The 26,710-nt window shown below is 43.5% G+C and overlaps 1 protein-coding gene across 1 annotated transcript in view; it reads right to left on the bottom strand.

Moving 5' to 3' along the window:
* Nucleotides 1–10,157: 10,157 nt before the first annotated feature.
* Nucleotides 10,158–26,710, bottom strand: part of PLK5 (polo like kinase 5 (inactive)) — a 37,925-nt gene continuing 21,372 nt past the window's right edge. The window contains exons 7-15 of the mRNA XM_083183051.1: nucleotides 25,419–25,617; nucleotides 25,102–25,240; nucleotides 20,803–20,888; nucleotides 20,442–20,538; nucleotides 18,848–18,928; nucleotides 14,701–14,860; nucleotides 14,272–14,401; nucleotides 13,074–13,184; nucleotides 10,158–10,851 (exon numbers count right to left, since the gene is read on the bottom strand). Of these exons, the coding sequence (XP_083039177.1) occupies nucleotides 10,660–10,851; nucleotides 13,074–13,184; nucleotides 14,272–14,401; nucleotides 14,701–14,860; nucleotides 18,848–18,928; nucleotides 20,442–20,538; nucleotides 20,803–20,888; nucleotides 25,102–25,240; nucleotides 25,419–25,617 (1,195 nt within the window). The 3' untranslated portion in view covers nucleotides 10,158–10,659. The remainder of the gene's footprint in view (nucleotides 10,852–13,073; nucleotides 13,185–14,271; nucleotides 14,402–14,700; nucleotides 14,861–18,847; nucleotides 18,929–20,441; nucleotides 20,539–20,802; nucleotides 20,889–25,101; nucleotides 25,241–25,418; nucleotides 25,618–26,710) is intronic.

Below are 26,710 nucleotides of genomic sequence, written 5' to 3'. Positions count from 1 at the left end.
ATATAGATATATATATATAATCATTTCATTTTATTTTTTTTTCATTTTTACACTGTCCCTAGTGCTGCTGCTGCTGGCGGGGGGAGGGAGGGGGGAGGCAGCGCTGCGGCGCATAGCAGAGGGAGGAGAGCGGCTGCCGGGTGCCGGGTAAGCACATAGTGCTGCCGGGTGGGAGGGAGGGGGTGTCCGCGGATCGGTGGTGATCGGTGCTGTACTTAACAGCACCGATCACCACCGTTTTCTGTGTTACCGAGCGGCATTGTCGCCGGTAACACAGAAATAGCTGTGATTGGCTGTTCACATTTGAACAGCCAATCACAGCGATCGCCGACCGGGGGGGGCATCCCTGCCCCCCCCGGGCGGCGAGGGGGGATGTCTGCTGTCAGGGACAGCAGACATCTCCAAACTGTCACCGCGTCTATAGACGCGGTGACAGTTTACATCCATGACGTACATTTATGCCATGTGTCGGGAAGTACTTCCCGACCATGACGTAAATGTACGTCAATTGTCGGGAAGGGGTTAATATTTCAATGATGTATTTTGAAGTATCTTGCATTTATGCTGTATAAACACATCAAAGACATGAAATGCACACAATATATATTTTATTTGTTCAAAAAACAAGGTTTCAAAACATGAAACAAAATTTGTGTACTATCTCAGGCACCAAAAATAAGGTAATGGCAATGGATCGCACGATACTACTACAGACAAAACCGCAATTGAAAACCATGGAGGAAAAATTGCCATGGGTAACAACTTATAACCATCAGAGCCCTGAGACGGTTAAAATTGTAAGAAATCATTGGCCTGTAGTACAGGCAGACCTAGAGGTAGGCGTATCCAAAACCTCCTTGCTACCTAGCTTTAAAAGATCCAAAAATCTACGTGATATACTGGTTAAAGCAGATGCTTCACCTGCTAGTGCCAGGAATATCAGTAGTAAAGTAGGATGCATTCGTTGTACCTGTACCACATGCAGTTTCCTTATACCAGGGGCATCATTCAACCACCCCCATATGGGGAAGGCCATACCTATACGTCACCTCCTCACCTGTAATACACCTTTTACTGTATACCAAATTATTTGCCCATGTGGATTAACATATATTGGGAAGACGGAACGTCCTTTCAAGGAACGCATGGCAGCGCATCGATCATCGATACGCAACGCCATAAGTAAAGGATCTAGCGACCAACCTGTCTCTAGACATTTTCTGACAGCTAAACATGGTCTGTCCACATTGAGATATAGGATGATTGACCACATTCCCCCTTCGATTAGGGGGGGGGAATCGGGGCCTTCTCCTACTTAAATGTGAGGCACGTTGGATCGCTAGACTCAATACAGTATCCCCTGCGGGTCTTAACGAATATTCGGGCTCTAATGTATTATTATAGTCTCCATATAGTAGATATCGCTCAATCATCTATGATACATTTCTGTTACTACATGGGTCCATCGTTCATTCATGCTGCTAGGAGTGTTTTTATATTTTGTTTTGATTTCACTTTGTCCTTGTAATATGGTGCAATATACTTATGTTGCATTTCATCTTAATACCAGTCACTATTGTTTACATATGTATTGCGATACATTCTTATTACCTTACCGATTTGTCACTTGTTATAATCTTTCTATTGTTTATTTTTCTATGTGTTGGAGACAGTGATCTGACAGGGATGTCATCAGCTGATCCTATTCAGTGGATTCAGCTGTATGATACACCTAGTCTGCACACTGATGCGTTGGGGGGCAGGATGCGAGTACCGCCTCCTACGCAAAACGTCACTTTGGTTTGATATATATAGATGTTACTGTTCACTGTTGTATTGAGCCTGAAGATAATACATACCTGTGTTGAAACGTTGCTGAGCACAATAAAATTATTTGCTGTTTGAAGAATTCGTCTGGAGTGCTGCGTCCTTCTCCCATCTATATATATATATATATATATATATATATATATATATATATATATATATATCTATATATATCTATATCTATATATAGATATATATATATATATATCTATATATATATATGTATATGTGTATATGTATGTGTCATGTTTGTAACAAGAATTTATAGTATCCCTTATCCAAAATGCGCGAGACCAGGAGAATTTTGGATAACGGATTATTCCGTATTTCAGAATATTTTAATATTTCAATTATGTATTTTGAAGTATCTTGCATTTATGCTGTATAAACACATAAAAAACACACAAATATATTTTATTACCAAATAAAATACACACAAATATATGTTATTTGTTCAAAAAACAAGGTTTCAAAACATGAAACTAAATTTGTGTACTATCTCAGATACTGAATTTGAATGCCAAGCAATCATTGTCTTGTACATATATAGTGCCAGTTACATATCATGTCCTCAGTAGTGCTGTTACAAATGTCCCTAGTGAGTTTTTAGAAAAAATATATATATTTTTTTCACTTTCTGGAATGTATGGTTTTCGGAATAATTCGGATAACGGATATTCGGATACGATACGGGATACTCGACCTGTAAAATGCTGTAATGTGATGGTAACAGTGGTTCCTAGATCGGGATGCTTTATTAGAAAATGTCCTGAATTATCAGTTTACCTGCTTGCACAAAGTTAATCGGTCCCATGGTAAATCATTTCTAATTCTCTGAAGTTAATGTGATCACAGTGCTACTGATGGCATCAATTCACTGCACAGCAAATTGAGCACACTGCATTTTTATATTTGTATATAAGTTGAGTACCTGTAATGTATAAGCTTATTCCTTAGCCATGCCCACTTTTTGAACAGACCACGCCCACTATTAGGTAGAAGGGGGGGGGGGGGATCCCCGGGAATCGATTTATCATTGTCTACAATTGTAAAGCGCAATGGAATCTGCTGCGCTATATATGAAACTGTAAATAAATAAATGTATGTCTAGCAAGGACGTATCTGTTTTCTGGAGTGCTGCCCATTACTGCTCCTTCCGTCCCTCCAATAGCCAGAGCATTTCCATTATGCTGCCACTTGGGAGTCACTGCGACCGGAAAATGCCAGATATGTACATAAGCCGTCGGGATAACCAACATCTCTGAAACAGGCTCAAAGCCCAAAGAAGCTTAATGCAATTATTAATGCCCAAGAAAATTGATTGTAAACATAATAATATTTCGTAATTTGGGGAATACCAGAAACAGTTTGGTAAAAAGTGCTATTCAGATTATGGCAGACCCCTTATCCCAGGCATGTCCAACCTGCGGCCCAACAGCTGTTGTGAAACTGTATCACGGATGGTGTAAGGGTTAGCATTACCGCCTCACAGCACTGAGGTCATGGGTTCAATACCAGATTGTATATTCTCCCCTTGTTTGTGTGGCTTTCCTCTGGGTACTCTGGTTTCCTCTCACAACCCAAAAATACACTGGTAGGTCAATTGGCTTCCAATAAAATGAACCCTAGTATGTCTGTGTGCGCATGTACATGTGGTAGGGAATATAGATTGTAAGCTCCACTGGGGGAGGGACTGATGTGAATGTTCAACTATACTCTGTAAAGCGCTGCGGAATATGTGTGAGCTATATAAGAAACTGTTAATAAATAAATAAGTCCCATCATGCCTTGCCACAGTTTTGCTATTAGGGAATGCTAAAACTATGGCAAGGCATGCTAGGATGCAGTAGCTGGCTGGCAACTTTTAGCCTGGGGGCAAGTCCAGAGCATTGGCACATAAGTAACAGCGCATCGATTAATGGAGTTTTTTTCATTTTAAAAATATGTATTAATAAAAAAAATGAAAAATAATAGGACAGCACAGGCTGCTCCCCTGTATAATATCAGGACACCACATGCTATTCCCCCTGTCTTATAATAATAACAGGACACCACAGGCTGCTCCCCTGTATAATAATAGGACCCCACAGGCTGCTCCCCCTGTATAATAGGCCACAATAGGCTGCTCCCCCTGTCTTATAATAATAACAGGACCCCACAGGTTTTCCCCCTATAGAATAACAGGACCCCACAGGCTTCTCCCCTGTATAATAACAGGACCCCACAGGCTGCTATCCCTGTATACCAGGACAACACAGGCTGCTCTCCTGCATAAATAAAGAACAGGACACCACAGGCTGCTCTCCTGCATAAATAAAGAATGGGACACCACAGGCTGCTCTCCTGCATAAATAAAGAACAGGATACCACAGGTTGCTCCCTTGCGTAAAGAACAGGACACAACAGGCTGCTCCCTTGCATAAAAAACAGGACACCACAGGCTGCTCCCTTGCATAAAAAACAGGACACCACAGGCTGCTCACTTGCATAAAAAAACAGGACACCACAGGCTGCTCCCCCTGTATAATAATAATAATGCCATGACACCACAGGCTGCTCCCCCTGTATAATAATAATGCCATGACACCACAGGCTGCTCCCCCCTGCATCATGACAGGAAGAAACAACAGGCTGTTCCCTCTGAACATTAAAAGGAGGACACCACAGGAAACAGCAGATTTTTTTTTTTTTATTTGTGAGTTAGATCCTCTAAGAGGAAGAGGGAAAGGGCTGTTTGATGGGGAACGCACTGATAATCAAAATAATTTTAATATATAACTTTTATTGGTTCTATCATTAATATTCCCAGTATTTACTATATGGGAATCACAGTTGCGGTGAAAAATAGAGGTAAAAACATAGACATACAAGACATATACACTCAATGTGCTCAAAAGGAAGGAAATTTGTGTGTTAAAATTACATGAAAATCCAATCGAAAAGATGCTTGTTGGGTTATAGCTGGTGATATTTTGATCTGACAAAATAATCCCCTCACAAATAAGATATATGTTTAATTTAGTGCCACCTGCTGGTTTATTGGGTGTGTTATGTACCACATTCAATTTGTGTCATATATACAGTAGTCAGAGGGATTGCTTATACAGCAGTTAGAGGGGTAGCTTGTATAGCAGTGGGAGGGGATATCATTATAGCACTCTTGTACTTGTCTGGGAGGGTATATTATACATATTTACATACAGGAATTGTATATAGCTTTTCCTGTCTTTTTTCTATTTTGTAAGAGTGTGATCAGATCCACACACCTTTCTACCTCTCCCTGAATTCTCTCAAAACGTGATAATTTTGCCTAATGTTTTGGGAATCCTGTAACACAGTGCTATATCAGACAATCTATATCACAAACAATATTTTTAAGCTAACAAGCATTTCAAACTGGATTTCATGCCAACGTTAACGTTTCACTGTCTAACACAGCTTTGTAAAAATCAGATGAATGCGGAAAACATATAATTGAAATAAAAGCGATTTTTAAAATAAAACTTTTATTTAAATTATATTTTTTCCGCATTCATCAAATTTTTACAAATTATATCTACGGTCCTTAGCGCAATTTACTCCCCCATCACCTATATCTATATAATTGGGCCCCCATACAGAAGGGCCCCATTAATTGCTGCAGGGGACCGTATAATTATACCAACCTCCCTCACTCAAACACCAAGCGCCTTACAGAGTTTTCTCTTTTTTTTCCAGTGTTCTCTTGTGAGTACACTGGCGATCTGACTAGATTTTGACTGCATGCAGTCAAGATCTAGTCATGGGATAGCGATGCGTGGGACCGATCCATCAGATGACTGAGCTGTCAATCACCAGTGGCTCCTGGCACAGCTGTACAGGATGGCCGTACACACAGCACGATGCGCCAATATATCTCTAGATATATTGGGCATTGCCTGTGTTGCAGAGCCAGCGTGATTTATCTATGATTGATGCGGTTCACAGATATATCGCTCGTACACACTGGCCAATGGTGCATCAATATATCGGCTGTTCAATCGAATGGATGATATTTTGGCCAATGCATATGCACATTTAGAAATGGGTCTGTAATCGCCCCCGTGTATGACCCATTAGACCAGGCATGTCCAAACTGTGGCTGTTGTGAAAGTACAAGTCCCATTATGCCTTGCTACAGTTTTGCTATTAGGGAATGCTAAAACTATGGCAAGGCATGCTGGGATGTGTAGTTTCACAACAGCTGGGGGGGGGGTCACAGTTTGGACATGCCTGCATTAGACCCTATGGCTGAATGAATATGGGAGCATTTGTTTGCACCCAGCTTTCTTAAATCATACCTCCCAACTGTCCCGCTAAACGCGGAAACATCCCGTTTTTTTGGGGATGTTCTCGGGTCCCTCCCGCGGCCGGCAGTGTCCCGCTGCGGGGGGGGGGGGGGCAGTTGGGAGTCCCCAGCGTCTATTCAGCGGCGCAGTGGCCAAAAATGGGGGCGCGGTCTAACTTACATAGTTACATAGTAGATAAGGCTGAATAAAGACTTGCGTCCATCTAGTCCAACCTACGTTTTAATAGCTTATCCCTTGTAAAAGACAGAATATGGTTCTTATTAGTACCCCTGGATATTTTTATCCAATAAATGCTTGTCCAACCTTATTTTGAATGTATTTATTGTATCTGCCAACACCACCTCTCCAGGAAGAGAGTTCCAAAGTTTGACTGCTCTGACCGTAAAGAAATTTTTTCTTTTGAGGGAACAAAATTTTCTTTCCTCTAATCTAAATTCGTGCCCTCGTGTCCTAGATTCCTTTCTTGCAGTAAAAAGGGTGCTTGAGAGTTCCTTATATTTGCCCCTGATATATTTGTACATGTTGAGCATGTCCCCCCTTAAACTTGCATAAGCCGCGTCTTCATTTGCATACGCCACGCCCCCTTTTCGAGTGAGTGTCCCTATTCATCAATTGAAAAAGTTGGAAGGTATGTTAAATGATTACATACAAATTGCAAATGGGTGTTGACCCCTTGACAGCAATTAACAGGTTTTGGTAGTGGATTCACTTGCATGTCAGATATAGTATGACTAAACCTAAACACTATTTCAGTGGGACGTTTTATTGTCACTGTTTTCACTGCCATTCTAGTGCCAAGGGTAGGACCTTTCAGGAGGCTGCTCAAGTGGTATTTTATCCTTAAGAGCTCCTGTGGATGAGGGGGTGTTTATAGCACTGAACAGTCGCCTGGCTCTCCGCACATGAGTTTATATAAAGAAATGAGCCCAGGCACATGTTATCCAAGTGACACAGTGGTTATTTCAGGATGAGTGCAGCAGACCTGAATTCCTAGAACTTGTATATTGCAGCATGTTTTAGATAGGAATGCTACTCGGAGCTGGTAGCACTTAAGGAGCAAGGGCCTAATCTCTGTAAAGCCATGTCACATATTTGGACTGTGCTCTCGTCAATGGCAGCTGGCGAAGGCTGTGCCACTTCATTACATCCTACTTCTTTTCAAAAGCAATTTATTCATCATTCACTAGTCCAAAGTAGCCACTGCACGGGAGTCTGGAATGAAATTCTGCCACTTAAAGATTTTACGCTTGAGATGGCAACATTCATATATCATTTACCCAAGCCAGCATTCCTGGTTTACAGAGGGAATATTCAGTATAAATTATGTGTAAAGGTGCATACACACTGTACAATTTTTTGACCAACTTTGTTAATTTCGGCCATTCTGAATGAAATTGGTCAAAATATCGGTACTTGTTTCCTAGCACGGCCACACCGATTAAGATCGGGGTGATCGTGCTGAAAAAAATCGGGTCGATCGCATCGCATGCGATTTGGTCGCATGCGATGCGATCGACGCGACCGACCGATTTTTCACCCGATTTTTTCATTAAATCCAATGTAAATTGGGTCCCTGGGACCCAATTTTACATTGGATTGAATGAAAAAAATTCACAACCCCCCCAAATTCAAGCGCGTGAACCCCACCCCACGATAGACGGCAACCCGAAGCGTGGCGAGCGCAGCGAGGCCGCGAGGGGCGGCGGTACGCGTCCTCCGACCTTTTCATGCCCTACTATCCACTAGGGCGTGGAGTGAGAATAGAATAGTGTGGCGAGCGCAGCGAGCCACCGAGCCCGAAGCGTGGCGAGCGCAGCGAGCCCCGCGAGGGGACGCGGATACCTTCACAGGTAAACGCGTCCCTTGGCGGGCTTCACAGCTGTCCGCGTCGCCACGGACACCTGTGAAGCCCGCGAAGGGACGCGTATAACTGTGAAGATATCCGCGTGCGCTCGCCACGCTTCGGGCTCGGTGGCTCGCTGCGCTCGCCACACTATTCTATTCTCACTCCACGCCCTAGTGGATAGTAGGGCATGAAAAGGTCGGAGGACGCGTACCGCCGCCCCTCGCGGCCTCGCTGCGCTCGCCACGCTTCGGGTTGGCGTGTATCGTGGGGCGACGACGGGGACATTTATAATGTGAAATGGGTCATATTGACCCATTTCACATTTTTTGACATTTTTACACCATTTCAATGTTAAAAAATTTTTTAACATTGAATCCTCTGCAAAAATCGGGTGCATCGCGTCGCATCGCGTCGGGACCAATGTTAATGGTCCCGACCGACGCGATGCCCCCGATATTTTAACTTCCCGACAAGATTTCAATGTTAAAATTTTTTTTAACATTGAAGTCAATGGAAATATCGGGGGCATCGCGTCGGTCGCGTCGGGACCAATGTTAATGGTCCCGACCGACGCGATGCACCCGATTTTTGTTTCCTAGCCGGCAAAATGGACCTGATTTCAAAAGAAATCGGGTCCATCGGGGTAATCGTGTCCCTTAATTAAGGGACACGATTACTTAAGATTGTGGCCGTGCTAGGAAACAAGTACCAAAATATCTTTCAGTGCATTTGCGACGAACGACGAATGATGATGCGCATACCCACCAGTTGTTCATCAAGATTGTTCGTCAACTGTGCATACAGCTCAATTTGGATATTTTTGAAAAAGAGCCTATAAACTGTAGCTAGATCTTTCGTCTGCCGTCAATATCGTTCGTCAACATCTTTCGTCCAGGACACTGGGTTCAAGGGAAATGTCTTTCAATGAAATTGGTCAAAAAACTTGTACAGTATGTATGCACCTTTACAATGCATAGTGTGCTAGTGTGCTGCATCTGGTTTAATAGAATTATGAGGCTTACTTTTATCTTGACAACTTTATAGCATTAAGATCTAAAAAAATACCCTTTAACTAACCATGATTTTGTTAAAGTGCACCTACCACTTGTGGCAAGTGGTGCCTATTGTATAAGATACATACTGAAAGCATTGCATCTTAAAATTACCTCATTCCAACAATTTAATTGGTGCACAAAATACTGCCACCATTGGGCCTCAGGGAAATTACTGACAGACAGTGACTGTGTTGGTCCTGTGCAGCTCTATTTCCACAGCTGCAGATAGATTTATGCCAAAGTGGAAAGATTTGTGGCTTGAGATGGCACATTTGCAAAGATGTATGCATCAGTATTTATGTGAGAAGGTGGGCATGGCTAAGATGTTGTCCAGAATGTCGGTCCCGACATCAAGCTCTGCATTCTGGAGCTTGTAGTGTCCAGTCTTGGGGGGTCCCTGTGATAGCTATCACCAGGGACATGGGGAAGGCGAGATTACAGCCTCCCTGTGTGGTCCGGACCGTTCCGGTTTTTGCTACATGCCCGGACCATACCAGGAGGCTTTATTCTCTCCGTCCTCCTCTCCCTGGTGACCGGTGTCCCAGGCACCCCTCGCTACAGACACTACAAGCTCTGGAATGACAGAAATTGATGAATGGAGCCTGTGGGGTCCGGCATTCCAAGCACTGGCTTTCCCTGTGGGTGACACTGATGCACGGGACTGTGCATCGGCATCGCTGCAGGGCATACACACTCCATGCTCCTTTTCTAAGCATTTCTGCTTTTTACCCGGGTTGGAGACCCAGGTATTGGGACACTGGTTGACCCGTTCACACAGCAAAAACACCCAGTGTTAATAGGCAAATTATCGGGTTGAACTGCTTCACCCAAGAATTTGCCTATCATTGAGAATGGTGGCCCGGCTCTGCAGTCCCTGGCATATAAATGCCGGGTAAAACCTGTGTTCAACACACTGGCAGTGTGAACACAGTATTATACACATGACATTGACACACTTTGAGTAATAGATACTCTTTCTCTCAGGAGAACTTTGGCTATATATATATATATACAGTATATATATATATTTCCACCATATACTGTTCCAGATGTACCAGCTAAAGTAGGAGTCAATAGATTTTTTAACAGCAGTTTTTAAAATTAGAATATGAGCAATATACATTCAGGGAACAAACATGTACATTTGCACACAATGAGGAAGTATGCATTGTTGAGTGTTTTACAAACTTGATAATGACCTTTATTGATTACAAAAGATCTCTTTGGTATAAAGTAGAACATGGATCCAGTGCTAAATCTGTTTGGCTACATTACACTCCAGAATCTTTATTTTTCTCATTTGATGCAAATCTAAAACTCCCCAGAACCAGACTGAGCTGCATCTCTTCTTACAACCATCAGGCTGACATGTGTATCCTGGCAGCTGCAGTATACAATTTTAATGAAATGTTTTTTTCACTACGTCCCTGCTAGACCATAACCTGTTCCGCAGCTACATTCACTTACAGGTGCCCACATTTCATAACATGCCTTGTTCCTTTTCAATGGTTACCATATTATTGTAACTAAATGTGACAGTCCCATGAAACCTGTCAGAAATGTGTGTTTCCTATATCATGACTCTGTTGTCTTTGTGGATTGGTTAATCACATTGCAGGCTTTGCAGCAATTTTAGGGCATATTCCAGCCGCTGAATTATGAGTGGAGGACAACTGCTTTGCAGTGATGATAGCGGCACGGTACAGCTCTGTCTGTCTTGGTCAATGAAACTCAGTAGGTAACACTTCTGTCCTCTGCTTAAGATGATCTTTGTGCGGTCATGGTAAAAATTCACCTACCAAACAAGATAAATGATATAGCACAGTAATATTAGGGTGATATGCAAGTAATAACATAGGGGCAGATGTATTAAGCCTGGTGAAGAGATAAAGTTGAAGGTTATAATGCATCAGCCAATCAGCTGTTTGAAAAATGTCAGTTCGGCGTTGACTGGCTGGTGCGTAATCACCTTTTATTTAATCTCTTACCAGGTTTAATACACCTGCTTCATAGGGGCAGATGTACTAAGCCTTAAAAAGAGATAAATGCAAGTGTGATAAGGAGAGATAAACATCCAGCCAATCACCTGCTAACTGCCATGTTACAGGCTGTGTTTGAAAAAAGTCAGTAAGGAGCTGATTGGCTGGATGTTTATCTCTCCTATCACACTTGAATTTATCTCTTGTTAAGGCTTAATACATCTGCCCCAATATGCCTTAATTCCAGTCAATGCATCTACATCCAAGCGTTGCAAGTATTGCAGATATGAATACAATAAAAAGGCCATAGATGTCTACATTCCAGTGACGCACTTTAAATGAACCCTTTCAGTGCCATGGGAATCTGTCAAAATAGGTGTGAAAATTGGCAAGCAGACCTTTTTATTTTACCCTTTGAGTGCTATAATTGATGTGAGAGATCCTCAAAATATCCGTAAATAATGTCAGCATTGCTCACAGCGACCGTCTTTGTATTTAATTTATTTATACTAAAAGAACAGTCGCTGTGAGCGATGCTGGCATATTTAGCAAATATTTTGAGGATTTGCATACAGCAATGTTGGCACTCAAAGGCAGCGGTGGCTCTTACCTCTGTGGAGGAGGGGGGCTGCCGTGATGCCGCTCCCCCCTCCACTGCCACCGCTGCTGCTGGTCCCTGCTGACGGTTTCCGGTGCTTCATCGGTACTGTGCATGTCCTGGCCCCAGCCTCTGTGGGCTGCTTCGGTAGCAGTCCACAAACAAATAATCAGGGTCCCGGGTCAGCGCATGTGCAGCATCATCATGTGCAGAACTGATTTTTGTGGGCTGCCACTCAGTAGCCCACATAGAAGCATCCCGGAGGGAAGGAACACCTCCCAATGGGACTGCCTTGGGTGATTGGCAGGTCAGGCTTCCAACAGGAAGTCACTGCCAGTCACAGTGAAGCCAGTGCAGTCTCACAGATTGCATCTGGCTTCACACAGTGGTGAATTTCACCTGGGGGGGCTGCAGCCCTGCAGCCCATAGGTAAAAACCACCACTGCTTAAAGGGTTAACAGTGATGTCAATCTGATGTGGTTCTCATAAAATCCATCTAGCAATATAGACTGTATTTTAAAACTAGCTGGATTTTTTTTGTTTGTTCTGGCTAACTGCCAATCATAGCCAATCAAAATTGATAGCCAATCAAAATCAACAGGGTGGAGGGGTGTGGTATGCAACTTCCATAAATAACTTGTTTCTTCTAAGGAACACACTAACCTATATTTCATACCCATACAAAGTGACATACAGGTTACAGTGTAAATATTTATGAACTGCATTAGTGTCATTAAGGACTGACTCATTGCCATGTCACCTGCACAGGTGTAGTCAATACTCACTGACACATTTTAAAATATCCACATATGGAGCTAATTATTTCACTTATGACCCTGTGAGTATACCTCCCAACTGTCCTGCAGGAACATCCCATTTTTGGGGGACATTCCGTGTCCCGCCAGGCACCGGCAGTGTCCCACCACAGTTGGGAGTCTCCCATGTCACCCGCTGAGCAGTGGTGAATAGATGTGTGTACAGTGTCTATACCTGCAGCCTGAGGGGCTGGGGGCATGGCTATTAGCCCACAGAGCCTCTGGACAATGCCCCCACAGCGGTACCATGGGGTCGTGGCCTCAAAAATTGATGTGCTTTGTAAGCCACGCCCCCCATTTCAGGCTCTTGGTTTTCTAGCAAAAGCAAACTCCTTCTTTAATGAACAAAACCCACTGCAGGTGGGACAGATGTAACATGTGCAGAGAGAGTTATATTTAGGTGGGGTTTGTACTTCAAACTGATATCTATATTGCAGTGTAAAAATAAAGCAGCCAGTATTTACCCTGCACAGAAACAGAATAACACCCAAATGTAACTCTCTCTGCACATGATACATCTGCCCCACCTGCAGTGCATATGGTTTTGTCCATTAAAGGAGTTTGCTTTTATCAGTGAACCAGAATCTGGCCCCAAGTTTGAACACCTATGTACTAAACTAATCACCTGTAATGTCTTGTTACTGAACAACATTAGCATGGCCTGGTCTGTCTTCAGAAAGCGCAGGAGGCACAAGGTCCTGACGTTGGGGCTCGGTGTTGCACGGAGATCTCCACCCTGGAAAGCAGAATTTCAAGTTTAACATGTAATATGGAAGTGACTGTAGACATAACATATAGCCTCTCATTGATGTTATTTGAAAAGAGCAATGATGATGATAATAATAATAATTCAATTATATAGTGCTTCTCTCCCACAGGACTCAAAGTTGCTTTACATGCATCAAAAACATGATACGTGGGGAGGGATGTAATGACGGGAGCTTTTTTTTAAAAGTGGCAATCACATACAAGTCAAAACTATGCCTTATAAATGATTGCCTCTTTTTCAAAAAATGTCTGAGTTTTGCCAGCATTTGACATGGCTACCGAACTTGGACGACACTATAGCCCGCCCATTATATCTACTCTAATAAATGATTTAGGCTCTTTTGATCAAATAGGGTTGTAGTTGCCAATATGATAAATGAAAAAGGAACAGGCCATCTACTGTCAAAGTCTACGTTTTGTTTCTATATAAAAAAATAATACAGTTATACTTCAGAGAAGAAAAATTTTAGCTTCTATTAAAACTCACTGATATATACTAATGCATGTTCTCAAACGATGTGGTATAAAGTGTAAATGTTATACAAACAATGGGCCGAATTCAAATCCAAAATGTTCTGAGATATTAGAGGAAAAATACAGATGTTCAGTGCTTTGCTCATGTGCCAAACCCGTACTACACATGTGCAATATGGGTCCTGTGTTGTCAGACACACTACGGATACAGATGTCAGTAAATTGCAGACGTTTCCCAAAACTGAGGCAGGTCATATCCATTTTGAGGGAGTGCAGAGCCCAGGATCTAAGTCAGAGGATGGAGATTTCTTGGCCTCTTGGTCAGAGCGGTGGCGGCTAGCTTGCCTGACCCCATGGATTACGCAGTCAGTCTATAATGTCCTAGGTGCTCAAATGCTGCAGCACTGGATCACAAATGCATGCAGGAGGAATCTATTTATATCAGACGCTTCTTGCTGCATTACCATATTAGTGCATCGCTTCTGCTTCCAGGTAAGCAGCAGCAGCAGCAATGTCTCCTCCAAACCCATCTGAATTAGGCCCCATGTGCTTTTCCTTTGGCATGGCTGTTTATTCCTCACCTCCAACATATTTTCCTGCATGTATTCAGAGAAGAACCTCAGTATCTTCATTTTTACATCCAACTTGCAGGGCGGACTCCATTCAGGGAATGTAATGTGCTCACATGAGCTTGTAGAATAGCAAACTTTCCTGAAAGAAATGGAGAGTGAGCACTGACGCCTTAAGCTGGGAACACATTAGACAATGTTTGGGAGCAACAGGACCCGGTGGGGTAGCGGAGATTAGTAGCTGATTCCATGTGTGACAAGTGTCAGCAGGGGTGGGGTGCTGGAGTGGGGGCATACTACATTCCGCAGCATGGCTCTCGCTAGCAATATCCTCCGCTAGCGATACCTGTTAGTGTGCATATGGTTTACTATATTGTCCAGTGTGTGCGTGTTCACCTTTAGTAATGCTAATGCAGAAAGTCATTATATTGTTATACTTACTGCAAATAGGGGGAGAGAATAGTGTGTGTCCCATCACTTAGAAGGACTCCGGTACAGTTGTCTGACAGCTGGTAACCAAAGCCATATTTATTTGAGTAATCCACCCACTTGGTCACCCACAGAATAGGGCAAGTCACCTGATCTCTGGGATCCAATTCACCTGGTTGATGGAAAATCAAAATTTAAAGCCAGCTTAAGACAAATATGTATTTATTATACATTTTTATAGTCTACCACACAGACACATATAGAATATAGATTTATTTTATTAGATAGCTATGTTGTAGAAATGTTCTCATAACCACTTTTCTGTAACCCTCATTACATCAGACATTTTCCCTACAAACAACACCAAGTCTTGGAGAGAGATCAAGTGGAGAGAAATAAAATATCAATCAATCAGCTCCTAAAGCTGGGTACACACTGGAGGGATGTGTACCCAGTCGGTGTGGCAGCCCGGCAGGCCAACATATGGGAACCTTGTGTTAATGACAGATTGAACAATTGCTGTGCCGTCCTTAATTAGCATACATGTCACTAGCGGCATCATTAGGTTTGATGTGTAGCGCATCCAGGGCTGCCGAGAGGGGGGGGGGGGGTGGGGAGCAGGTACTAATTACCCGGGCTTGCTTGAGGGACCCGGCGGGGGGCTGGTCTGACCCCCCGCCCTTCCCCCTCCGTCCCCCCAGGCAGCAGCAGCACACACCTACAGCATGTGCATCTCACTGACAGCGTGAGAGCTCATGCTGAGCCTGCTGTCAGCACTGCACATGCTATAGGTGTGTGCTGCTGCGAGGGGGACAACGACAATAACACTCCTCCTTTGACTTTGTGTTTTTCACCCCCTCCTAAACATTTTGGGTGTGTGGCCTAATTGTGAGAGGTGGTCTCGCCTCCCAAAATTAGGCCACTCCCCCTACATTTACCCGGGGCCCGGCATTCCTCTCGGCGGTCCTGAGCACATCAACCTGCATGCACCAACATATCTGTCATTCACACTGCCTGATATGTTCTGGATCTGTCATTTTACAAACACAAGAAGTCTCTCTAAATTAAAAATGCGGTAAAAACCCCGTTATCAAGGTTTTTACCGCATTTTGGGATGCTCTAAGTATCCCCCGCCGGGTTACCGCGGGGGGGGGGGGGGGGGGGGGGGGGGGCATTGCCAGAAAATTCTGTCGATGTCCCATAGAAGCCCATGGGCTTCTAACGCGATCCCCGCCGCCCCGCACCGAACTGTGCTACCCGGACCTGTGACCTCCTCCTCTCTGCACTTTACATCCTCTTCCGGGTGCAGGGAGGAGGAGAGCCAGCCCCACCTGCAGCAGCCGCATCATGATCCAGGCCGGGTAAGAGAGGGAGGGGGGAGCCGCCGGGACCCGCCGCTCATCGCCGGGTCAGCGCAAAAGACAGTTCTTAACGCAAGAGCTGTCTTTTGTGATAATTATCGCATATGTTAGCTCATATGCGATAATTATGTTTGCGTTAGCCGGCCGTAAGGCGGTACAGATGTTAGAGCATCCCCCCCATGTTTGAAAAATGTCAGATAGGAGCTGATTGGTTAGTTGTTTATCACTCTTTTATCACTTTTAAAGCTTAGTGCAGGCATGTCCAACGTTGGCCCTCCAGATGTTTTGAAACTACACATCCCAGCATGCTTTGCAATAGTTTTAGCATTCTCTAATAGCAAAACTGTGGCAAAGCATGCTGGGATGTGTAGTTTCACAACATCTGGAGGGCCAACGTTGGACATGCCTGGCTTAGTGCATCTGACCCTTTTTTTGGGGCACTCTTGTGAAGAATAAATAATTCCTAGTTGCTAAAACATAATTTTTATTATGTAAGTTATATCTTTTGCAATTAGGAATTATAAATGGTTGACAAGTGTGCCCCAGAAAAAGTCTTCAAGTCTGACTTATGCAAAACATTTCTTCTTAAGCTTAAACACTAGAAGGACCACCAGCCAAGTGCTAAATCTCACAGAAACAGCCATCATGTCTACATATATATACACAGTGCTATTTTTCAGCAGGAACCAGCAGGAACTCAGTTCCTGAACCTCTAATTAAATATGACATCATCAGGAACTAAAAATGTACTTTCCATAAGATGAGTTTTATTTTAAAGTCATCTGTGAGTGCCTTTGTTTCTAAATACAATATTTACATCTATCTCTCCCTCCCTCTCTTTATTATATATATTATTTTTTATTTAATTGATCCACCCCCAGACCAGGAGTTCCTGGACCTGTTTTTCGAGAAAAATAGTACTGTATATACACAATTATGTGACACACATTTAGGGGCCAATTCAGAGTGATCCCTTTGTTTGGTCCGAATTGGGCCCCGTTTTTAATGGTGGGGGTCTGCGCATGTGCAAGCCCCCTGTGCGAAAGCCTTTGGCGAGTATCACACTTACTGAGACGTTCGCTCTGTGAGGACGGGGGCTGGAGCAGGGGAACGCCCAGCGTTTTATGGACGTCCCCATGAAAACGCTGGGCATTCCCCTGCAAACGCAGGTTTGGTGATGCTTGCTCGGAGTGGGCGGCTGACGTCACATGATGTCAGCGCCCGGACCCTTTTTGGCCGTGCAGTGTTTACCTGTTCCCTAGGCTGCGAACATACGCAGCCTAGAGAACAGGTCTGACTCAGGCCCTTAATCTATTGCAGATTTTCTTTTTCTCTTGCTTTCACATTTTTTAGACACAGCCTGTGACATGGCATTCAGGAGATGAATGTTATCTCGCTCCACTTTATCACTCTCCAAGGCTTAGTACATCTCCCTGAAAGTACCAGCAATCTGGCCCTAACTGTCATTTTGCAAACAGTCTGTGACAGGGCATTTAGGGCTCACCGACATTGCGCCTGATTCAGACCTGTTTGATATGCTGCATATACTCGCAGCCTAGTGAAGTAAGCGCAAACCCCACCCCAACTGCCCAAATCCCCTCGATATCATGCGAGGGTATGTGTTCGAGAAATCCCGGGAGATAAATCATTCAATTTTCTGTACTGGTCGCAGGAACATGCTCCTTCGATTATCACTAGAAATTGATGGTCGCTGATGAAAACGGTAAACGTGATGGTCACTGAGCGATATTAAGTTCAATTTGCTTAGCATCCAAATCGCACCATGTGTACACACCTATAGAGTCAGTTCAGTGGTGGGGTACAGTCATGCTCCTAATTATCCACACATGATATGATTGGCAGATATTAGCACTGGTTCTGCCTTTCAGTTTGCCCATAATTAATTTGCTTAAGCTGGGTACACATATGTACAATTTCATTTTTCTTGCGACCGTTCGTTCGACCGAATACACGTTCGACCGTCCAAAACATACGACCGTTCTGCGCGTACACATATGTACAATTTTACTTGCGACGTCCGATGTACTCCCGTCCAAACAATCGCAAGAAGAAATATATGAGAGACCCTGTAACCCTTTGCCTGCTGTTTTAACTAATGTGTGTTTAATGCCTCACTGCCCAACACTTTAGAGGCATCACTTTAAGACATTAATCAATGTTGAAGTTTTAATAGAGTGTGCTGGAAGCTCTTTGCAGGGCACCATAACACACTATTAAAACTTCAACATTGATTAATGTCTTAAAGTGATGCCTCTAAAGTGTTGGGCAGTGAGGCATTAAACACACATTAGTTAAAACAGCAGGCAAAGGGTTACAGGGTCTCTCATAATGCAGCATACCACCGTGCTTTGTCAAACTGTCAAGCATATCGATCGAACATGCGTACACACTTCACTTTTGTTCCGATATGGAGCCGTCCTGTCGGATGAAATATTAAGCAGCAAAGAACCTTCGACCGACCGACCGTGGACGGCCAAGAGCGTTTTTGGCCGTTTATCGATCGCACAGCAGCAATTAGGACAGCGTACACACCTATACAATCGAACGGCCGTTTGCCCCCAGATTGGAAGAACGGCCCGACGATTGTATATATGTGTACCTAGCTTTAGTCCTAAACTACCAACCTGAGGCACTCCTGCAAGAGCCTTGAGGCACCCCTGGGTGCATAGGCACTCAGTTTGGGAACCAATGGGCTAGTTTATATTATAGCTATACCAAAGGCAATATGGTTAAACAAACTTCAGGTCTGGAATGTATCATGTACAGTTTGCTGTCACCTGGTATGATGTTGCAGAGGCAGTTCTCTAATAGAAGCGTGACATCCCCCACCACTCTCTCTCTGATGGTCTCTGTCTGCACTGAAAGAAAAGAATAGCACAGTAATAATTACCAAAATAGGAACAGTGAGTAAATGTGGACCTACTGGAAGTAATCAGTTTCCACATGATTTCAATAGAAATAAATATTTAAAGTTTCAGTAAGTATATGAAGAACAATCCTTTATATTTAAAGATGATTTCAGGATTTATTGATGGTAAATACATAACTCAAAAATATAGCAGGATATTTTAGTCGACTCGAAAATGATTCCATTTGGTACACATACTAGAATGGTCAATGCCTATGATGGAAAAATAAGGATTGTGACAGTCCATCCTATATAATAATAATAATAATAATAAGGATAATGTTTCTCCTCACCTCTGTGGGGTGTGTGTGTGTGTGTGTGTGTGTGTGTGTGTGTGTGTTTGTTTTGCATGACCGGTGGCCACAGAGCAGTTCAGTGGCCAGATGTACTAAGCTTGAAAAGTGATCAAATGGAAAGTGATAAACAGCCAGCCAATCAGCTCCTACCTGCCATGTCAAAGACTGTGTTTGAAAAATGTCAGACAGGAGTTGATTGGCTGGCTGGTTATCACTCTCCATTTGATCACTTTTGAACCATAGTGCATCTGGCCCCAGGTGTTCAGTTTCATTTGGTCATGCATACCTGATGGTGTTGACATTACTGTTATGTTGTTCTGTCATTTTGACGGGCTGGTAACTAGAACACTAGTAACTATTGACAATAAATAGTCTGTCCTTGTCATGGTCAGGTAGAAGCTAATGGCCTTCAAAACTTGCCACAGAGCTTCTTTCGAAGACATAAACTTAGCATTATGGAGGAGTTGGCAAGAGGATGTCACAAGAATGGGTACTGCCTAACGTGGCCAGATCTATAGACAAATCTACAGTGATGACACCTAATTGGTCACGAATGCTGATAGAAGGACTTGTTTGCACACCAATAACAGAGACTTAGGTAAAATAAAAGCAAAGGAGGGTAAGAGCTGTACTTTGCGTTAATAATCACATATGTTGCATATGCGATTGTTAACAATGCAGTACCCGGCGAATGGTGGCGGGTACCCCCTGGTTTGGGTGCCAGACTAAGGACTTTTCACAGTTTTTTTTCTTGTATCTCTTGGGACTATAAGCAAAAATGGGACTGAAAAGAGGTGTCTGAACTGATAAATAATTGCAGGGGCCATGCACCACAGTTGATTTGCCCCTCTATGTCTGTCTTCAGAAGGGCTTTGCTCATTAAAATGAGCTTAGCTGGAAACATTGCTGATATCAGTGTAGCCAAAAATGCAATACATTGTGGCCCTTTTTCAGATCTGATTGCAGTACAGATTTGTTCTTAAAATGGGCAAAACCATGTGCACTGATCAACTAAAACACTTGACAATAGGACATGAGATCCAGCTGTGACTGTGAATGAGACTCCCCCCCCCCCATCATGTATAATGCAGTATATACAGTATATAGCCGGCATAGTGTAATACCAGACATTAGTAGCATTATCCCAGTGGTAAAACTGACGCTCACTCTGGGAGGCCGACCTGCTCCTGTGGCTCATTCTTCCTTTCATGAGAATGTTCAAAGATTCATGACAAGGTCTTCTAACATCTCTTCTTTTTTCTCCCTGGTGATAAAAGACACAGAATAGCTGTCTCCAAATGTGGAAAACTATGGCTGTAGCACATGCTGGGGGTTTATTCACTAAGATGGGAGTTCTATTTCACATGGGATGTTGCTATGGGAAACCAATCAGAAGCTACTTCTTACTTAGCACCTTCTAGATCATAGATAGTATCTGATTGGTTGCCCATAGCAATATCTGATGTGAAATAGAACTCCCATCTTAGTACATTTATCCCGCTGTCTTTAGCTGTCCTCTTCTCCTTACCTCACACATCTTATCTGCGCTGAGAGACATCAGACTCTGTGTTGGAACAATCATTGAGTTATTATGTCCCCCTGCTTCTGAAAAATCTGGAAAAGCAAGCAGACACAGAGATTAATAAGCAAGCATACAGGATGGTTTTATGAAAATACGACTTTATGACATTGTATAATGTTACAATAATAAATGACCTTGCAAGGTTGTTCATTAGGAAACACCTTAGTTTAATTTTAGTTGGTACCTCCTTAGTATAATATTTGAATGACGTGCATACAGCATACTTGCCTACTTTTAAACTTTTAAACTTTTTAAACCGGCTTCTCCTGGCATCACTTCTGGGGGCAGGCCCGAATGAAGACGTCATCAAGCCCCACCCCCATCATGGGAAATTCCCTGATTTGCAGGACCTCGGGGAGGGGACGGGGCTAAATTGCACTATTTGCATGTTTAGCCATGTCCCGTCCTCACGAAAAGCAGCGGATCGCGGTAATTCAACATGGCTGCCGGGGAGATGCGGAGGGTGTGCCAGAATCCAGGAGGATTGATCACCTTTCTGGGGGGCCGGGAGGGGGACCCAATTTCCGGGACCCTCCCGGCCAATCCGTGAGGGTAGGCAACCCTGGCATACAGTATATCACTTTAGAAATTGTCACCTATGGAAATCATTTGATAATGATGCCCCAAACTATAACATAAAAGTCATACCATTTTAACCCCTTCCCGACCAGGCCTTTTTTGTTAATTTTTTTTTTTTTCCTCCTTGCGTTCAAATAAGCGTAACTTTTTTAATTTTCCGGCTATATAGACACATGAGGGCTTTTTTTTTGCGGGACAAGTTGTACTTTTTAATGGTACCATTTACTATACCGTATAATATTCTGGGGAATCAGGAAATAATTCAATGTGGGGTAAAAAAAAAAAAACGCCATTCCACAATTTTGCGCTGGTTACGTTTTTTTTGGAGTTCATAGTTCGTTTAAAATGATGGGTTATCTTTATTCTATGGGTCATTACGATTCTGGTGATACCAAACTTATATAGTTTTCGTTATGTTTTACCACTAAAAAAAAAATAGCAACTTTTACGGTTTTTCTAATTTGCGTTGCGTCGCCATGTTCTGCGGCTTATAACTTTTTTATTTTTCCACCTACGGACCTGGGTGAGGGCTCATTTTTTGCGGGCTGAAGTGTACTTTTTAATTAATACCATTATGGGATATGGGCGACTTTCTGATCTCTTTTAGTTATTTTTTTTTGGGTAGGCGATGCGACCAAAAAACGTAGTTTTGGCGTTGGGAATTATTTTCCGTTTACGCCTTTAACCGTGCGGGATAACTAATGTTATATTTTAATAGATCGGACTTTTAGGAACGCGGCGATACCAAATATGTTTTTTTTTTATTTTTTATTTATTTTTATTTGTGAAATGGGGAAAGGGGGGTGATTTGAACTTTTAATATTTTTTTTTTTATATTTTTATTTTTAAACTTATTTTTTTTTTTTTTTTTACTTTTACTACAAGGCCCCCTAGTGTACTTGACCACTAGGGGGCGCGATCGCCTGTACTAGGTTCAGCCATAGAGCTCTATGGCTGAACATAGTGATTTTCAGCACTTTCTATTACATCCTGCCTCAGGCAGGATGTAATAGGAATACTGACACGGCCAGCACAGGGGTCTACATTAGACCCCTGGCTACCATGGCCGCGGGGGGCCCCGATCGGCGCCGGAGGGGGGCGCCCCCCCTCCGATCAGCTATTTAAGCACTGCGGGCGCTTTGCCCGCGGTGCTTAAAGGGTTAAACGGCCACGATCGGCGAACTCGCCGCTCGTGGCCATGAGAGCAGGTACCTGGCTGTAATATACAGCCATTACCTGCTCTCTTTCAAGCCAGCTCACTCCGTGAGCTGGCTTGATTCCCCCGCAACCGACATATGACGTAAATGTACGTCATATGTCGGGAAGGGGTTAAATAGTTCATAGATGTTAGCCAGCAACACTAACTATACAATATAATGTATGTATTTTTGTAGATAACATTATAATAACAGATCAGTTTTTATTACTATACTAGATCACAGCCTGTCAAAATGACAAAGCTGCTGGAAGCCAGAGAAGCAGCATTAGGGCCAGATGCACTAAGCTTCAAAAGTGATAAAATGGAGAGTGATAAACAACCAACCAATCAGCTCCTGTCTGACATTTTCAAACACAGTCTGTGACATGGCAGGTAGGAGCTGATTGGCTGGCTGTTTATCACTCTCACTTTTATCACTTTTCAAGATTAGGGCATCTGGGGAATAAAGGGCCCATTTATCAATCAATATTTGCCACTAAATCCCTGAAAACACCCATTTTCGGGGGTTAGCCGCAAATATTAAGTATCACTTAATCCAGGGGTTCCCAATCTTTTTTGATTCACGGCACCCTAGAGAATCAGAATTTTTTTCATGGCACCACTAGGTCCAAAAAAATTTAATTAGATTGGGTTTATATGCGATTCTTAGCGGCAATTATATGGTAAAGGGCAGGATTTGCACTGGTTTTGCTCATAAATAATTAACCATTAATAATTTGAGTTGGTCCTGGACCACCAAGCCGCGGCACCCCTGCATGTGTCCCGAGGCACCCCAGGGAGCCACGGCACACAGTTTGGGAACCACTGACTTAATCACTTGATACATCGGACAGCTTTGCATGCCCCATAAAAACCTATGGGGGATGTGGCCAGTAGCGATGCAGGAGGGATCGCAGCAGGGATTGGATTGGAGATTCCAGATGCAGTACCTCATACATACATGGGGGTGATACTTAATATTTGCGGCTAACCCCCGAAAAATGGGTGTTTTCCGGGATTTAGCGGCAAATATTGATTGATAAATGGGCCCTTTATTCTTTTATTATATAGGATAATTGTGCTTAGGACAAACACATACATATGCGAAGAACTAGTATTTTTGTGTGTTTGGATAATTACCATATAACTCGGGGGGGGGGGGGGAGATGTATCAAGCTCTAGAGAGAGATAGAGAGATTATGGGGGTAATTCATATCTGCCTGCTAGGCTGCGTATATTTGCTGCCTAGCGAGCAGGTAAACACTTTCTCGCCGAACCCCCCCCACGCCCAAATCCCCCTACAATGCAAGCGGATGTGTACGCTGATACATCCCCTTGCATGCGCCCACACAGAGGAGAAATCATTCAAGTAAGCTTGTAAGGAAAAGAAAGCCTGTATTTCCTTTTCTGATGGATTCGGGACGGGCACTGATGTCCTCCTCCCACCTTGAACAGGCATGGAAATACCTGCCTTCACAATGGCACACCGAGCATTTCTATTGGCACACCCACCGTTTCCGTGGGCATGCCCCATGAAATGTTAGCGGACCCCAGTGACCGCTCCCCGGCTGCCAATCATTTTGCGAATGCCCCGGCGAGAGGAAAATGTACCGAAAGAGTTCACTCCAAGGATTTTAACATGCACATTATCGCACATGCGCAGACCCCACAATCGGGGATGGAGCCCAATTCAGACCTGCGCCTACAGGTCTGAATCGGCCCCTAAGTATAAACCAATTCGCTTCTCATCACTGTGCATGATAAACAACAGAAGCAGATTGCTTGGTACTTTATCTCTCTCCAAGAACTGCTGCAGTCTGTAATGTAACTCTTTGCCTTACCTCTTACAGCACTTCATCTTCTATAACAAAAAAGAGTATGTTGATCTATCAAGCAGTGAAAAAGTAAAGAAGTGCACCAGTGGAGAAGTCGCAACCAATACGCTTCTGCCTATCATTTTATAAAATGGGGTTTGATAAATGCTACCTCAGAGTAGGTTGGTTGTTTTGGACAATGTATCCACTGTTCCACTTCTCCACTCTTTTCACTGTTTGATACATCAATCCCATACCTCCCAACTGTCCCGCTAAATGGCCGAAAATGGGACGCGGAGAGTGGTCCTCATTTGCATATGCCATGCCCCAATTGCATACACCACGCCTCTTTTTGGTGCTCCCATGTCCCTATACTTCAATGGAAATGTTGGGAGGTATACAATCCCTATGTCTGTCACTATATAATGCTCAAATGAATTAAGAGGAAAAAAAATCTTGAATAACTCATAGAAATGATCATTACTATTTATTCTAACACTGCGTGCTGCTAATATAGGGTACTTCTTCAGTGTAATCTTTAGCAGAGACACTATTCATATAAGCACTGGCACTAACACTTCTAGCACAGCCCAAGATGTAGGTCTACTATGTGCAGCCATCTACAGTATGAAGCTGACCAGCGTTGTTATATACCTGCGCAAAAGGATTTGTGGAATATTCCTCTGTAGAAAACTTTAGCTGCCTTTCTGAAGAAACTGGTAAGGTGGATGGAAAGCGACAGGGTGGGAGCTGTGTGGCAGGTGGTAGATGACAGCTTCTCAGGTGTGGTTTCCTATAGACAAGAAAGGTGATGATAAAACAAAATTATATTCTTGTGTACGGGGTTACATGCACCTTACTGAATACGTCCCATTAAATGTGTAGCTCCTTATGACAGCCCTCCAGAGATGCCTATAATGCACAACAAAAAGTATTGTAAGTCTCAGTACACCAGAGTGACTGTTCTGTACCTGGGTGAAGAAATCATGGACCATGATGTCCTCTATACATGGCCTATAAGTGGGGCAACTGGCAAGTAAGGAGATGATTAGTCTTCTGCCACCTAGCGATATGTAAGCGGGTACAGGAAAGAAGCCTTCTCGGATGAAGAAATACATCTCTTTCTGTGACTGGGCTCTAAAAGGGGAAAATCCGCACAGCATTGTGTACCTGCACACAAGAGAGTGGAGCTGTAAGGATTTGGCAGCAACTCGATCAACATCCCATAACTTAGTACAACAACACATTGCCCAATCAGGATCTGCAGCACTTAGGGGCCAATTCAGGTTGGGTCGCAGGGCTGTACGGTCTGCAGTACGAATGTGTGAGCCATTCATCTGAAGGGTGACTGACACCCTGTGGGCGTTTGGGGGCGAAAACACAGCATTTTTCAGGAGTGACCAGGAAAGCACAGGCGTTCCCTGACCATTGCTGTGCTGAGTAGGTATAGACTTAAGCTGGCCATACATCAGAAAGATCGATCTTAAGATCGATTGCGCTCATGATTGTGTACAATTTCCCTTGAAATCCCCAGCAGTCCTTGGTGGTTTTTGGACACACAATCTACACACAATCGATCATACAATCAATCATACAATCCATCTACTGCATGATTGTGTACACAAGATGTGCACACAATCTGCATACAATCCATCTTACAATCAGTCATACAATCCATCTGCTGATTGATTGTATGATTATGTACATAAGATGTGCACACAATCTGCATACAATCCATCTTACAATCAGTTGAGATTGTATGATTGGGTACAATATCTTTCTGATGTATGGCCACCTTTACTCGCCGATGCGAGCAGAGGGGGGAGAATACCCGACTCGTGTGCATGGCTGTGAATGCAGGGGGGATTTGGACAGTGCGTGGCAGGGCGGCATTTACCTGGTCTCTGGGCTCGAAGTCCCATAGCCCAGCGATCATGTCTGAATTGAGGCCTTAAGGGGTAATTCAGACCCTGTTTGCAGCGCTGAGTAAGTCTGGACTTACTCAGCGCTGCGATGGCCGTGGGGAGAAGGAGGCTGCTGATAATGTCAGCGGCGCTCCTTTACAACGGCTGGGAATTACTGTGGGGCTGGGAATTACTGTGGGGCACTTCCTTTATTCGGTATTCCACAGCCCTGCGCATTAACCTGAATCGGACCCTTTGTACATAAACAATATACATCACCTATGCCCCCTCTATATGCTTATGGAGGACCTCACTTCTTTCTTGAAATAATTTCCGGTAATTTTCCTCTGCTTTACACA

The sequence above is a fragment of the Crinia signifera genome, chromosome 1, assembly GCF_055691185.1.
Source record: "Crinia signifera chromosome 1, ASM5569118v1, whole genome shotgun sequence".
Lineage (NCBI taxonomy): Eukaryota > Metazoa > Chordata > Amphibia > Anura > Myobatrachidae > Crinia > Crinia signifera.
Note: the sequence above shows the minus strand (reverse complement) of the source record. Positions and strands in the feature narration are given on the sequence as shown.